The sequence below is a fragment of the Anolis sagrei genome, chromosome 2 (genome assembly GCF_037176765.1).
Source record: "Anolis sagrei isolate rAnoSag1 chromosome 2, rAnoSag1.mat, whole genome shotgun sequence".
Classification (NCBI taxonomy): Eukaryota; Metazoa; Chordata; class Lepidosauria; order Squamata; family Dactyloidae; genus Anolis; species Anolis sagrei.
Window position 1 is genome coordinate 213,881,744 of NC_090022.1, and position 16,559 is coordinate 213,898,302.

Here is a 16,559-nt window from a genome sequence, read left to right on the forward strand (position 1 = left end):
ATGTTCTTCATAAACCTTTACCAGTTTTGAATACAAAGTTGAATATATATGCAGAGCAAGTATACAGGTTGGTACATCCAGTGCCAGAAGCTGGTTTCTAGTGCCTAAGTCAAGTGTTCCAAACTGAAAATAATGCCTTGTAGTTTGGCTGCTTACCTGATCTCTTGAAATCAAGTGATAGACATATATCAAGTATTTTGCTATTTTTGCTATAAATATATCCATAAATTAACAGTATATTTTGTAACTTGAAAAATAATCATATCTCAACATAACTCAAAGGGTCAGACAAGTGAAAGAAGAATGTTGCCAATGTCTGTCTAAAGTAACAATTGGATATTGCCCTTGGGTGACACAGTCATTCAGCTGCTGGCACGCCAAGAAAAGGTATTCATAACAGATTGTGTCATTGGTCAAGTTCTTAGAATTGCTCCTCTTTTTAGTGCATGTGGCCTAAGTTCACAAGAGGTGAAATGGAGTCTAGGTAACAGAGCAATGCATTATCCTATTCTGCCTTTAAATACAAAAGCAAACAAATCCCAGATTAGTTGTGTGTCCTTAGCTTGGTATTCTTTCATGAAGTAAAAGTGGGTTTAAGCTAGAGACCTGTGGTCTAAAACAGTAGACATTGGCTTTTTGGACCGGCTATCGTTTGTTATAAACTTTCAATTTCAATTTTCAGGAATTTGGAAATGATACTCTGTGAAGTATTACAGTAAACCAAGAACTTCACTTTTCTTCTTCATTTTTTTTAGTTTGAATTGGATGTGTAAACATTCCCACTACTTAACTGCATATTCTATGTGAGTTTAAATAAGATCTGTTGATGTGGTCTGAGTATTCATATTCTGAACTTTAGGGATACTTAGTACTGGTGGCTTGAACTTGTTTTCTTAAAATGTTAAGGATTCAGCTACACTTTTCTTGTACAAAACCATGTTCCTCAAACTCTGTTCTAGGTAATGTGAATGAGGAGACATGTTGGTACCTATCTTCAGGTTTTTTATTATCCCAGTTCCTTATGACTCTACAAGTTTTGGAATCTTTTTGTTTTGTTAATGGAAATTTGAATAGGTAAACATATGTAGGCATAACATTTCAGATTTTAATCAATTTATAGAATCATACTTGCTTTATTGAATTGCGGATCTATAATAGACCTTTGTTTGTTTTTTTTAAAGAATTCTTTTGAAATTATCCTCTAATCTGAAAGGACTTGCTTGGATATGTTGCATGCTGTTTTCTCCTGCTTACACAAATTCAGAGTCCCATATTCTCTTAACTATAAGGGGCTTGACTTTGTCCATATTTGGCCTTTTGTTTAATAAGCAAAAGTAAAAGTAATAAAAAGAGCCCATATAAGTTAATAAGCAACTTATATCTGCATCACCAATAAAGATACATATTTCCCCAAATAATAATAATAATAATAATAATAATAATAATAATAACTTTATTTATACCCCACCACCATCTCCCTGAAGGGATTTGAGGCGGCTTATATGAGGCCAAGCCCATCAAATACAAATACAACAATACATCAACAAACAAGCAAGGAAATAAAACAATATAAATAATACAGTTAGAACATATAAGCAATGACACACAAAAGATTTTAAAACATTATGGCAGGGCCAAATGTAGATTAAAATTTAAAAACCCTAGGCATGTACAGAGTAGGATATGTCTAGGCATGGGGTTTTTAAAGAGTGATGGGGGGGAATCAATCCAGTGGATAGATAAAGTGCTTCAGAGGACATATAGAAGGAAATTTGTCAGATCAGGGATTATTTCCTTCATTCAATTAGAGGGGGAAAGGTGTTTTTTAAAAGTAAATGGATATTTTCTCTTGATTTTCCTCTTTCTATAAATCTTCTTTTAAAAAAATATCTCACTTCAAAGCATTTTCTGTTTATATCAACGTCTACTAATATATACAAAGGAATAAAGGATACAGTATGATACATTCAATGAGTGTTTGCAGTATTTTACTAGATGGGATCAAAATATTTTGTTAAATGAAAATAATGCAATATACTTTTTACATTGCTACCACTATTTGTTGTATTTATTAAAATATTTCTACCCCACCATATATTGGACAGATCTCAAGGCAGGTTACAAATAAAATATCACACATTTTTACACTTAATATGATACTTTCACTCAATTCACACTGGAAAAAAAAAGCTTTTGTGTGAATATAGTATATATACACAAAAAGGAAAAGTACATTAAGTGTGGATTTAGTCTGTTGTATATAAAGAAAATCTTGGTTAATTCTTTATGTAATAGCAGAATGATTCACATACATATGTATTTTTAGCTTACTAACTATGTGTTCTTGCCATTTTTCAGGAGAACTTTGAAGATGCCTTTGAAAACATCCCAGTGTAAGTATAATTTTATTATCCCATTCTTCCAGCAGAGATGAGGGTAAGGAGGGCAGAAGTTGGAAGTGCCATAGCATTAAATGCAGTTTGATCTTTTCTGTTTTCCCCACATCCTTTGTTGCCAGTACATTCTTCTTTTATAATAAAAATGTCCAACCAATTATTTGGGTTGAATTCTGGGAGCTGAAATCCAAAACATCTTGAGGGCCACAGATTATGCAGGCCTGTTCTAGAGTAATACACAGTCAACCACTGCATCCCTATACCAATAACAGCTGATGTATGTGGAAATAAATACGCATCTGCAGTTGGGCACTCCAATAAGTTTGAAGTCCTTCATGTCACATACCCAACTCTTTTTCAGAGTATAGTCTTTGGCATGCTATCACATTCATCACAACATTTTAGGTGCAAAACATTCTTGAGTGCATTTCCAATATGCTGGTGATAGGCAAAACAGATACAAATGTCTGTTTACATCAAGAAAAGCTTTTGGTCACCCCAAATCACATATCCAGACAACCAGGCGAGGGACCTCTTCGAGATGTTGCAGCATTGAATTTGTTCCAGTATTTCATGGATTTGAACGCATGGCATGCTGCTTCCACTAATTTTAAATTATTAAGAAATTAATGTATGCAGACCAGACTATGCACTGATATTGTTAGAGGACTGAACATCCTGTTTCACTATATAGAAAAGCAGAACATTGGCATGGAATAAACAAAACACATTTCCATGTTGCATTTCTTCTAGCAATGGCAAAGGCCTCAAGGCATATTCCTGCTAATATCCTGATGCTATTGACAGTTTTAGTAATTTGGAGTGATAGAATCCAGTTGTTGGGCAAAGTAAATGAACAGCACCTATTTGGGGGAAAGTCACAATGCTTGATGAATATTTCATCAGCACAAAATATTATTTCTCAGACAGAATGAATTAGGTGCAGAGTTCCAATTAATTTCAGTGGGTCTACTCAAAGAATGAGTAAATGAAGGTTTAATATGCATCATGTATTTGGGAAGACACATATTAGAACAGGTATTTCATAGAGATCCAGAGCTACCAGCTCTTGGAAAACTTAAGTTTTGAAAGGAAAGCTTAATAGTCATCTATAAATTGATCTTGTATATAAATCAAGGGTAAGTTTTTGGGCCAAAATTACAGATTTTGAAATTTTCTGTCAAGGATCCTTCTGTGGAGAGGGGAAAGCACCAATACCGCCTGAGGGGATCTGTTACTCTTGGCTGCTGCTGTTATTTCCCCAGCTAGGCATTCATAAAGGTTAGAGGCAGCATCGTGGTACAAAGAGTAGATGGAATCAGTGTTTCTTTTAGGACAGACCAAACTCTTGCCTCCTGCCACTCTGCTCAAAGAAGGGGATGGTTACTTTTTAAATAAGTGTTATTGTATAGTATTCACATGGACCGTTGATAAATTGACCTAGGTTTTTTTATTTAAAAACCACATAATCACTTATACATAGCGTAAATACCATTGGAAAGTAAAGTGAAGACAATTGAACATGCTTTGTAAAAGTGCTGTGGACTGATAGTCTATAACTTTAAGAAGGCAGGTAGAATCCTATGTTACTGTCTTCAGTTATGTTGTTCTTGGCCATCATGAGGGAGCTATTTTCAGGTATTCAACTTGGATAACAGTAGTGACATAGGGTCACAGAATGAAAACCCCATAATCCGTACAAATATCCAGCTTTTCAATGAAGAGTATTAATAAAATATGATCATTACTATATTTTATTATTAAAATACTATGTGTATCAATTTGAATATATTACACATGTATTTGCTAGCTTATTTGGGGGCTGTTAAAGTTTGGTGTTAATATTATTGTGAAATAATGCAGATTCTCCCACACGGACCAAATTCTTTCTTGCCTCAAACAACTAGCCTAATCAAAAGTTCTTAAATAATGCAGATTCTCCCACACTTGAAATGGTTGCATGCATTTTCTGGCCTTTGGATTGTCCCATTGTTGCTTTTGATATAAATTATTTTTCAATGAGAGTGTTTTATATTTTTAACAACATGCTTTCCAGTTTATTGGTATTATCAATTTCACTTCAGCTATTGTATAAACCAATCTAAAGCAGTTGTTCAAAAGGATGTGCTTGGTCTTAGATCCCTGTGTTCAATAATTTCTGGTCTTTTTCTTTGCTTGGAAAGAACTTGGACAATTGTATTAAAGTATTAAAGTCTCATGCTACTAAATATGTTCACACAATATTTAGTTGTGTCTCACACAAGTAGGAAAACAGCTTTTTGCTCACAGACTCGCAAACCTCATTAGACGCACTTTAAACTAGGTCCACCGGGGGAGGGGGACAACAGCCTTGCGAACACTACTTTACCCACAATATCTGGGAATCGCCAGAAGGCTAAACGGAGGGCTGCACAAACACAACAAGGACCAAGTACCCAAAGCACAATAATCCCAATTAAACAGCTCAGGGGAAGATCTCAGGGGCTCACATGTCTTTACACTAATGCACAGAGCATGGGAAATAAACAAGACGAACTCCAACTTTTAGCACAACACCACAAATATGATATCATAGGGATCACTGAAACCTGGTGGGATGACTCCTATCGCTGGAATGTAGATATCGAGGGGTATAACCTCTTTCACAGAGACCGAACAAAGGGGAGAGGAGGCGGAGTAGCCTTATATGTCAAAAACTCTTATGCTACAGAAGAGATTCAAGACAGCAATCTGGGAAACCAGCTTGAAATCATCTGGATAAGAATCAAGGGAACTGGGACTCAAAAAGATGTCGTTGTAGGCGTCTACTACAGACCCCCAAGCCAGGAGGAAGAACTTGATGAAGTCTTCTGCCAACAGTTGACCAAACATGCACAGAGAAGAGATGTAGTAGTCATGGGCGACTTCAACTATCCCGATATTTGCTGGAAAACAAACTCGGCCAAGAGTACAAGGTCCAACAAATTCCTCACTTGCCTTGCAGACAATTTCATGGTCCAGAAGGTAGAAGAAGCAACAAGGGGATTGACTACTCTTGATCTCATCATAACAAATGCGGAGGACCTGATCGATGCGGTCGAAGTGGTAGGATCCTTAGGGGCAAGTGACCATGTGCTCCTGCAATTTGAGGTACAAAGGAAGGCCGAAACTAAGACAAGTCAAACCCGCATTTTGGACTTTAGGAGAGCTGATTTCCAAAAAATGAAGGAAACGCTGAGCAGCATTCCGTGGACACAGATACTAAAAGACAAGGGAGTTACGGATGGATGGGAATTTCTCAAGAGTGAAATACTCAAGGCGCAATTGCAAACTGTGCCAACAAAGAGAAAAAATAGGACAAGTGCAAAGAAGCCAGAATGGATGTCCAAAGAACTTCTAACTGTGCTAAGACACAAAAGAGACATGCACAAGAAGTGGAAAAAGGGAGAAATCACCAAAGAAGAATTCAAACAAATAGCCAACACCTGTAGGGAAAAGGTCCGCAAGGCTAAAGCAAAAAACGAGCTCAGACTTGCCAGGGACATTAAAAACAATAAAAAGGGCTTCTATTCTTATGTCAGTAGAAAAAGGAAAAACAAGGAGGCGATAGGACCTCTTCGAGGAGAAGATGGGGCAATGCTGACAGGGGATAGGGAAAAGGCAGAACTACTTAATGCCTTCTTTGCCTCGGTCTTCTCACAAAAAGAGAGTCTTCAACCTCAGCAAGATGGAGTGGATGAGGGTTTGGAGGACATCCAACCCCAAATTGGGAAAGAAGTCGTCCAGGAATACCTGGCCGCTCTTAATGAGTTCAAGTCCCCAGGGCCAGATCAACTACACCCCAGAGTATTGAAGGAACTAGCGGAAGTCATTTCGGAACCATTGGCAACCATCTTTGAGAGTTCTTGGAGAACGGGAGAAGTTCCAGCAGATTGGAGGAGGGCCAATGTGGTCCCAATCTTCAAGAAGGGAAAAAAGGACGACCCAAACAACTACCGTCCGGTCAGCCTCACGTCGATACCGGGCAAGATTCTGGAAAAGATTGTTAAGGAAGTGGTCTGCAAACACTTAGAAACAAATGCAGTCATCGCTAATAGTCAACATGGATTTATCAAAAACAAGTCATGTCAGACTAATCTGATCTCTTTCTTCGATAGAGCTACAAGCTGGGTAGATGCAGGGAATGCCGTGGATGTAGCGTACCTGGATTTCAGTAAGGCCTTCGACAAGGTCCCCCATGACCTTCTGGCAAGGAAACTAGTTCAATGTGGGCTAGGCAAAACTACGGTGAGGTGGATCTGTAATTGGTTAAGTGGACGAACACAGAGTGCTCACTAATGCTTCCTCTTCATCTTGGAAAGAAGTGACAAGTGGAGTGCCGCAGGGTTCCGTCCTGGGCCCGGTCCTGTTCAACATCTTTATTAATGACTTAGATGAAGGGCTAGAAGGCATGATCATCAAGTTTGCAGACGACACCAAATTGGGAGGGATAGCCAATAGTCCAGAGGACAGGAGCAGAATTCAAAACGATCTTGACAGATTAGAGAGATGGGCCAAAACTAACAAAATGAAGTTCAACAGCGACAAATGCAAGATACTCCACTTTGGCAGAAAAAACGAAATGCAAAGATACAGAATGGGTGACGCCTGGCTCGAGAGCAGTACGTGTGAAAAAGATCTTGGAGTCCTCGTGGACAACAAGTTAAACATGAGCCAACAATGTGACGTGGCGGCAAAAAAAGCCAATGGGATTTTGGCCTGCATCAATAGGAGCATAGTGTCTAGATCTAAGGAAGTAATGCTACCCCTCTATTCTGCTTTGGTTAGACCACACCTGGAATATTGTGTCCAATTCTGGGCGCCACAATTCAAGAGAGATATTGACAAGCTGGAATGTGTCCAGAGGAGGGCGACTAAAATGATCAAGGGTCTGGAGAACAAGCCCTATGAGGAGCGGCTTAGGGAACTGGGCATTTTTAGCCTGAAGAAGAGAAGGCTGAGAGGAGATATGATAGCCATGTATAAATATGTGAGAGGAAGCCACAGGGAGGAGGGAGCAAGCTTGTTTTCTGCTTCCTTGGAGACTAGGACGCGGAACAATGGCTTCAAACTACAAGAGAGGAGATTCCATCTGAACATTAGGAAGAACTTCCTGACTGTGAGAGCCGTTCAGCAGTGGAACTCTCTGCCCCGGAGTGTGGTGGAGGCTCCTTCTTTGGAAGCTTTTAAACAGAGGCTGGATGGCCATTTGTCAGGGGTGATTTGAATGCAATATTCCTGCTTCTTGGCAGGGGGTTGGACTGGATGGCCCATGAGGTCTCTTCCAACTCTTTGATTCTATGATTCTATGATGTTGTTGGGAAGACAATAAATTACATCTTGACATTGTTCCATAGTTCATGGTAGTGGCAGACCATTTTTTAAAATAAACTTGATATGTTTACATTTTTTGAAATTTAGCCTAAGTGTCATTTGGGATTGAAATTAATTCTTCCTTCATCATTCCTGTTTCCTCATTGCTGATATCTAGGAATGAATTGATTACCAAGTATGATATTTTAATAAAAAAATCCTGGGATCTATATTATATCTAAAAAAGTACAGCAGAAAGGAATTGCCAGTGCCAGTGTCAAACACATCAATGGGTCGGTAAATCTGAAGATACATTTATATAGCATCCAATCTTTGGCTGTCATCCTCCCAATTGAAGCAGCAACTTCCAACAAGTTTGTCTTAGCAGGAAGGCAAGAGTTCTGCTGGGCCATAAGAAGCTAAAAATCCCACGATATCCATGTCTTCTTAAAGGAAAAGACCACTCCCATCCAACATTTCCACAGAGACGTAGATGTGGAACCAGTACAAGAGTGGGTTCCCTTTCCCTTTGTCACTCCCTGATCCTAGGGGTTTAAAAGATTTTTTCCTCTCCCAGGGAAGGGGAGGGTCAAAGAGAGAAATAGACCAGTGGTGGGAGCATGGCTTCTTTTAGCCCTTCATCATGAAGCCGGCAGGTACCACCCAGGGATTGGTCGACCGTAAGCTGTAATATCCGCCTCTCCTCCTCCCTCATGTGGATTCCAAAGACAAACTCCCCTTCACATACACTTGTCTGACCTACCACATTTCACCAGTCCTGCTCCCTCTTAGTGGACAGTCAATACCTCTCCCTTCAGAGTCCTCCTTTTTTATCTTTTTGTGATTCCTTGCTAATTTACACACACAGAGCCAGGAAAAAGAGGACTCTGAAGAGAGTTGCACTAACAGCCTGCTTCAAGTTATCTCTTTTCCCTTTTGGATAGTGGCAAGAGGAAGACATGCTTTTCTTACAGTCTCTTTGCTTAAGGAGGAACACCCTGACTCCTCTCTCTGTTAGGACTAGAGCCAAGAGAATGTGGCAGTGCCTCTTAGACCCCTTGGTTTTGTTTTGATAGGGAGGCAAGCAGGAACAAGAAACTGACCAAGTCATAATCATTGCTGCTGCTTGCCAGGATGAACCTAACTGCTCTCCCTCTTGCTGTCTTGCATTATAAAAACCTTTGAGGACTTGCTTTTGAAATCATATTTTATGGTTTTATAAAGATGTTGTTGTTCTCTCTGACTTACGACAACCCTATAATGGAGTTCACCCCAAGATTTATTCAGAGGCCTTCCTCTTATGGTGAGAGTGTGAATTACTTAGTGTCATCCAGTAAATTTCATTGACTGAATGAAGATTTGAACCCTAATCAGCTGTAGTCCTAGTCCAACACCCAACCATATTGGGTCTCTAACCCTGATTTTAGCTTACCTTGTCAAGAGAACCATGGGTGTGGGTACAAGTCAAAACCTCAAGCAAGAATGCAACTTCTCTACCACTATTATCCAGGTGAACAATGCTGCGATGTGTATATTCATAACAATATTTAGCGTTAATGCATGTGCTAGTTTTTCCTTTGTGTCTTCTTCCCCATAGGAGTTTTAATGAGACCTCAGAAACAGTCTAAAATAATAACTGCATAACCATTTGATATTTTTATGCCAACAAATTTCAATGAGAAGGAACCTTTACCCTTGAAAGGGTAGATTCAAAATGCCTTACAAGACAGTATTTCTCCTGGCTAATTTTCATACTTATGTCCTTCCCATTGCTGTTATGTGAAAAGGTACTATAAAAGTTACATTAATATTTTTGTAATGATTACTAAGAGTGCATATAAGGCAGTTTCATACTTGAAGAAATGTGCAATATAAATGCTATTAGCCTTTATTTCAAAACCATTTGATGTAATAATTTATGAGGTAGAAATATAAGTATAATTCTTCTAAAATAATGGAATCTCCTGATGATTACAAATTTCAGGAGTTGGTGTGAAGACACAACAGTAATGCCCTTCCTTCCCTGTATTTCCCCTTTCCACAAACTGAAGCTGGATATTCTTAATCCTTGATCCTACCAAAGCTGCTCTGTCTGGTATTATTGCAGAGATGAAAGCCAGAAGTATTTAGAAAAGGTTAGCCTTTTAATCTCAAAACTGTGGTTAAAGATTTCACTATTATCTCTTGATAAAGGTGTACAGAATATAATTACAATTAAGAAATTAAAAGAAAACTATATTTAGAGAGTTCTCTCAAAAGTATAGAAAGTAAGTAGTTTAAGATGCCAACAGAGATGACTTAACATTTTCTGTCTATAATTTAAAGTTAAGGACCTTGTTCCCTGCGTCAAAGGTTGTCAGTGAATTGCAAAGATGTGGCAAGGGACAAGATCCAAAAATGGATGAAATCCCCTCCCCTTTTCCAGACATACTGCCCAACTGCTGTTCTGCTACTAAGATTAGAGAGAAAAATCATTCAGCTACAGTATGTGGAGGTCTTCAGTTTGTTCCAATGTTCCTCGACATTTTCGGGGTGTACTGTGGGTAGATGGTCCTTGAGTGCTGTTTGGAGATGGGCTCGTCTGGAGGGCTCCTGAAGGGCTTGGGTGTTCATTTTGCGCCTTGCCTTCCTTCCTTGGAGTCTGCGCTTGGGGGCAATCTTGAGAGCCATCGAGGATCGAATTAGCCTGTGGTCAGTCCAGCAGTCGTCAGCACCTGTCATGGCTCTTGTGAGGAGCACATCACGGCGGTCTCTGGCGCGTGTGATTACATAGTCTAAGAGGTGCCAATGCTTTGACCGGGGGTGCTTCCATGATGTCTTGAACTTGTTTTTCTGGCGGAAGAGCGTGTTGGTGATGACAAGGTTGTGCTCTGCACATTGGGTGAGAAGCAGGATGCCATTTGAGTTGCTGTTTCCAACCCCGTCTTTTCCGATGGTCCCTGGCCACAGGTCGAAGTCTCGCCCGACTCTTGCATTGAAGTCCCCCAGGAGGATGATTTTGTCCTCCTTAGGTATCTCCGATAGGACGGTATCCAGATGACAGTAGAATTTCTCCTTGATGTCTTCGTCAGCATCTAGTGTTGGTGCATAGGCACTTATGATGGTTGCCCGTTGGTTTTTGGCAAGATCGATTCGGAGGGTTGAGAGTCGTTCGTTGATGCCAGTGGGTGCTTCGGACAGATGTTTCACCAGATCATTCCTGATGGCAAAGCCAACTCCGTGCATTCTTTGGTCTTTTTCGGGCAGTCCCTTCCAGAAGAAGGTGTAGCCTCCTTTTTCTTCCTTCAGCTGTCCCTCTCCTGCTCTCCGGGTCTCCTGAAGGGCTGCTATGTCGATGTTGAATCGTCCCAGCTCCCTTGCAATGATGGCAGTTCTGCGTTCGGGGCGTTCACTGCCACTGTTGTCCATCAGAGTCCGTACGTTCCACGTACCGAAGTTCATTTTCCTTTTTTGGCCGCAGGGTGGTGACCCCACTGGACGCGGCAGTCCAGTCAGGGATAAGTGAGGCAGACTATGTTTAGGGCACCTTTTCTAGCCCCCTCCCCATGTGGGGTGAGCAGAGTGGGTCCTCAATAGGGCTGCTCAGTCACGGATACAGCTGCCGAACTACTCAACTGCCTCGGACCTTGAGGTAGAACGACTGAGTCCGTACTCACCGCCCATGTGCCAGTCTGTGACTAGGGGCTTCCAGATTTCACAGTCCTGCCCCCGTCGCCACTCGCTGATCGCCATGGGACTTTGGTTGCTTGGTTTTTGTTTTCTTTGGAAGACGCCTGTGCGTGGGTTTTTTTAATGTGTGGAGGTCAGTGCACAACTGATCAACACACAGACTTCACAGAGTGAGGTTCCACTGGTGATGTAGTTTAACACAATGACCGTGGCTTCTCAGTCTGTTGCAGCCTTCTTCCGCCTTCGCAGCCGTTGTAACATGTGCCATGTTATCCTCCGCCTGCTCCGCCGTTGAGGTCTTTGGGTCTTCGGACTGTGCTTGGTCTGGAACCTCCCCCGCGGCCACTCCTGGGAGTGCACGACTCCAGTTGTTGTGCCTACAGGTTCATTGGAACGCGCAAGCCCCCTCACCACGACAAGGTGACAGTCCATCGAGGGGGCTTTAATACTTTATAAGTATTAAATACTTATATTAATATTACTTATATTAAATAGTTATATTAAATACTTATTAAGTATTTAATAAGTATTAAATACTTATTATTTAATAATAAGTATTAAATAGATAATATCAGTGTTGCTAAAAATTAATATTTCTCAGATTGCATTGACTGAGCATTTGCTTCTTGGCAGTGTGAATTACTTTTGGCCAGTTCTAGAAATCTTCATCTCATGGATAGCATGTAATTGAAAGAACCTGCAGCCTTTACAGATGGAGTGAAACTCTCAAAGGCATCTGCATGTTCAGTGTAATTAACTTAAAATGTTATATTCTGATAAGAAAAAATCTGTCAACTTCAGTTGTGTGGTTATTAGTATATTTATTTATATCCCACTTTACCTCTCTAGAAAGCAACTCAAAGTAGCCAACAATGCTAAAAACTAACTTGTACAATTTAAAACCCAAAACATACAAACATTAAAATTGAATTGAACACAGACTTATTTAAAATACATAGTTACCACAATAAAATCATGCTAAAATCTGTTAAACTGACCGCATCTCGGCCTATGAACCCACCAGGACTTTGAGATCTTCCGGGGAGGCCCTGCTCTCGATCCCGCTGGCCTCCCAAACACAGTTGGCGGGGACGAGAGATAGGGCCTTCTCGGTGGTGGCTCCTAGGCTGTGGAACGCCCTTCCTACAGACGTTAGGTTGGCACCATCTCTCATGGCATTCCGAAGAAAGTTGAAGACCTGGATGTTTGTGCAGGCGTTTGAGTAATTTAGTGCAATCTGGTAACCAAACATAGGAATGGAACAATGGACGACGAACTTGGATCATGCATGAATGATAGGGCGATTGGGTATGGGTTTTTGTTTTTTTTGTAATAGTTGTGTATTGGGATTGTTTATTAGTTGTTAATGGAAAATGTGTAAGTTAACTGTCATTGTTGTATGGAATTTGTACAGAAGTGTTTATAGTGATATGCTTATAGCTGTATTTTTGTTTGCATTGGTTGCCCTAAGGCTGGAGCGGCCTAGCTGTGAGAAATGTGTTACCATGGAAACGAGGCAGAAGAGGAGGTGGGAGGAGCTTAGAGAGAAAAGGTTTTAAAAAAGTGACAGTTAGTGTCAGTCAGGGGGGAGACTCTGAGAGAGCAGCAGAGTCAGTTTTTAGACTCTGAGGAGTGAAGAAGTGAAGAGTCAGGTTTTAGTGTTCGTGAATAGTAGAGATTTCTTCAGCTAGGAAGCTGAAGGGGAAAACCTTGTTAGTTGCTTTAGTTAGAAAGAACTAACAGAGGCTTGTTAGGATCGCTAGTCGGGGGAAGACTGGAGATCTGTGATTTGATCAAGTATAGATCAAACAGAGAGAGACTATTCACTGCAGGGAACACTGGTTAATAAAGCGCTTCACCACAGCAAGAGTTCATAAGTTGTAACATCGAAAGTCTGAATTGTATCGCAACCAAGTTACATGTAACCATCAAGTATTTGCCAAGCTTAACATCTTCATACTGCAACCATACGCTTTGTTTAAAAATAAACTTGTTCTCTTTGGTTTTTAAAACTGCCTCATCTCCATTAATTTTACGTTCTGTGCACCCACTCTACCAAAATTACCTCACAACACAAACAGAGCCTTTAATACCAGAGCCTTTTACAAATCAGTGGCTCCTCTCTCCTAAACCTAGGCGCTTCCTCACTAGTTGGTAGCGTCTCTCTACAATTGGGTGGCAGCTTCATTACCAGAGGCGGAGGTTCTTTACAATTTTGGTGGCAGATGACGGGATACGTTTAACAACTGATCAAGTGCCTTAAGACTATTTTAAGAATAAGTTGTGAGGTAAAAGTTATTGGAATATGGCTACCAGGCGACAGAGAAAGCTTGCTGAGGAAACAGAGGGAGACCAAGAAGGAAGTTCGGGCTCTGAGGTGGAAACGGAGCCAGGGCCTGTGTCAGAAATGGCTTATAAGTACAAACTAGAGATGAAACGATTGGAGATGGAGAGAGAGGCGAAACAAAGAGAATTTGAAGAAAGACAGAAAGAGAGAACAGGAGATAGAATTGAAGAGAATGGAATTTGAGCTGCAGAAGCAAAGATTGGCTTTGTCTCAAACATCCAGTGACATCCAGGAAGGGAGATCTGGAGTGGATACCCCAGATTTGATAAAGAGATTCCCTAAATTTACCAAGGATGACGATGTAGAGAAATTTTTGATCTCTTTCGAGAGATGTTGTAAAGATTTTGGGGTTGCTAAGGAAAAATGGATGATATATCTAAGGCCACAGATAACTGGAAGACTTTTACAGATTTATGGAGATTTGCCTGAGGTGTCTTATGGAGATTATGATTTATTTAAGAAACAAATTCTACAAGAGTTTCGATTAACTCCTGAATTCTACAGATTTAAGTTCAGGACCCTAAAGAGAGATAAAACCCAAAGTTTTGCTCAGGTGGCCTCTAAATTGTCTCAACTGTTTGATAGTTGGCTAAGGACGTCTGAGGTGGAAGATTACCAACAGCTGAGAGAACTTTTAAAGTTGGAACAATTTTTTCAATTAGTGCCTTATGATATTCGCTGGGTGATTCAGGATCGCAAACCATCCACTATAGTAGAGGCAGCGGTTATGGTAGATCAAATAATAACCCTAAAAGAAGGATTCAAAAGGGAAGATCTGCCAAGTGATAAAAGAACAAACAGGCAGCCATTTTACCAACAACAAACGCGCCCACAGCAAGAAAAAGGTTCTGACATAGAAAACACCACCTGGAGGAGGCAGGGTGTAACCAGACAAACTGCTCCTGAGGGAAAAAGAAGGTGCTTCCAGTGTGGAAAGTGGGACCATATAAAGTATCAATGTCCCCTGTTAAGAAAAGAGAAAACAACCCTCTTTGTGAATAAAGTAAAAGAAACACAAAAAGCAGAACCAGATACTTTGTCAAAGGAGAGTTCAGAATCAGAGCCTCAAGAGAAACAATGTTTGTTCATCTTGTCAAACAACCCATCTAAAGATTACTTAGAATCCATTTCCATTGACAACAAAGACGTAAAAGGACTTTGAGATACAGGCTCCGAAGTGTGTATAGTACATCCAGAAATAATACCTCAGAAATTTCAGCGGCCTACCTCTGAAATAAGATTAAAAGGTTTGGGACCTGCGATACCAACAGCAGTGGTGACTTTGCCAATAGAATATGGAGGATGGAAGGGCATGTGGGATTTTGCAGTCAGTCCTGACATACCATACAGATGTTTAATTGGAAATGATCTGGCTAAGAAGATTGAAAACTGGAGGATGACGTGTGAGGAGGAAGAATATAATAACAAAAGCCCTGATCAAAAAGCCATGTGTTTTGCCATACAACAGGATGGGGATGAGAGTCCGGAATCCAGCGCTACGGTTGCTGAGCTTGTTAAGAAGACGGGAGGAGTTGGAGAAATTCGGCAGGAACAAGGAGCCGATGAATCTCTAAAACCTCTGTTCGCTTTGGCTCAAAACCCCACAGTATCGGCAAAAGGACAGCCCTCCGAGTTTGTGTTAAAGAATGGTGTCTTATATAGAGAAACCAGAAATGTGAAGTCAACAGAAGGATCAGTGACATGTAATCAAATTGTAGTGCCTCAAAGTTTTAGAGAACAGCTGATGAGGGTGGCACACGAAAACCCTCAAGGTGGACATTTGGGTGTGAGGAAAACCACAAAGAGAATCACTAAGAACTTTTATTGGCCTGGCATGTTCCAGAAGATCAAAGAGTTTTGCCAGTCTTGTGATATCTGCCAAAGATTGAGTATTGGAAGGGATAAAATTAAAGCTCCTATGATCCCTATGCCGATAATTGGAGAACCATTTTACAGAGTGGGCATTGACATAGTGGGTCCTCTTTGTAAGCCAAGCAGACGTGGTTACAGATACATTTTAACCATGATTGACTACGCCACAAGATATCCAGAGGCTGTAGCTCTAACTAACATCGAGACAACAACGATTGCAAATGCACTGTTATCTATTTGGGGAAGAACTGGTTATCCTAGAGAATTGGTTTCGGATTTGGGAACTCAATTTACTTCCAGACTTATGTCGAAATTGCTTGAGTTATGTGGAATCAGACACCTGACTTCAACAGCTTATCACCCACAGACAAATGGACTAGTTGAAAATCTGAACAAGACTTTAGTCAAAATGATAAAGTCTTACAGTCAAAAGAAGCCATACGACTGGGACGTCAAATTGCAACAACTGTTATTCGCCTACAGGACCGTCCCTCATGACAGTACTGGCTACAGTCCATTTGAATTGCTATATGGAAGGAAGGCTCGTGGTCCATTAGACCTGATAAAGGAATATTGGGAGGAAAGTCCGGCAACAGATCCAGTTCCAGTGTCGGAGTATTTAAAGGATCTTCAATCAACAATGCAACTGGCTAGGGACATGGCACAAGAACATTTTCTTGCGGCTCAGCAGAGACAAAAAGACTATTATGATTCTACTGCTAAACGAAAGATCTTCAACATCGGAGATGAAGTTTTATTTTTATCTCCCAACAAAACCAACAAACTTCAATTGGATTGGTCGGGACCCTGGAAGATCACCAGGAAGCACAACCAAATAAATTATGATATTTATGATGAACATTCCAATGTAGAAAGAAGAGTTCATGTAAACATGTTAAAGACTTATGTTGGAAGGTCTGCTAATGTATGTTTTGTTGTTTCGG

The 16,559-nt window shown here is 40.5% G+C and overlaps 1 protein-coding gene across 4 annotated transcripts in view; it reads left to right on the forward strand.

Moving 5' to 3' along the window:
* TTC39B (tetratricopeptide repeat domain 39B) overlaps nucleotides 1-16,559 on the forward strand; it is an 89,755-nt gene that overhangs the window by 19,581 nt on the left and 53,615 nt on the right. For 3 of the 4 annotated variants that reach the window (XM_060762407.2, XM_060762404.2, XM_060762408.2), the window contains exon 2: nucleotides 2,359-2,393. In XM_060762407.2, coding sequence (XP_060618390.1) covers nucleotides 2,359-2,393 — 35 coding nt within the window. The remainder of the gene's footprint in view (nucleotides 1-2,358; nucleotides 2,394-16,559) is intronic. The other variant, XM_067464376.1, reaches the window with a different exon arrangement.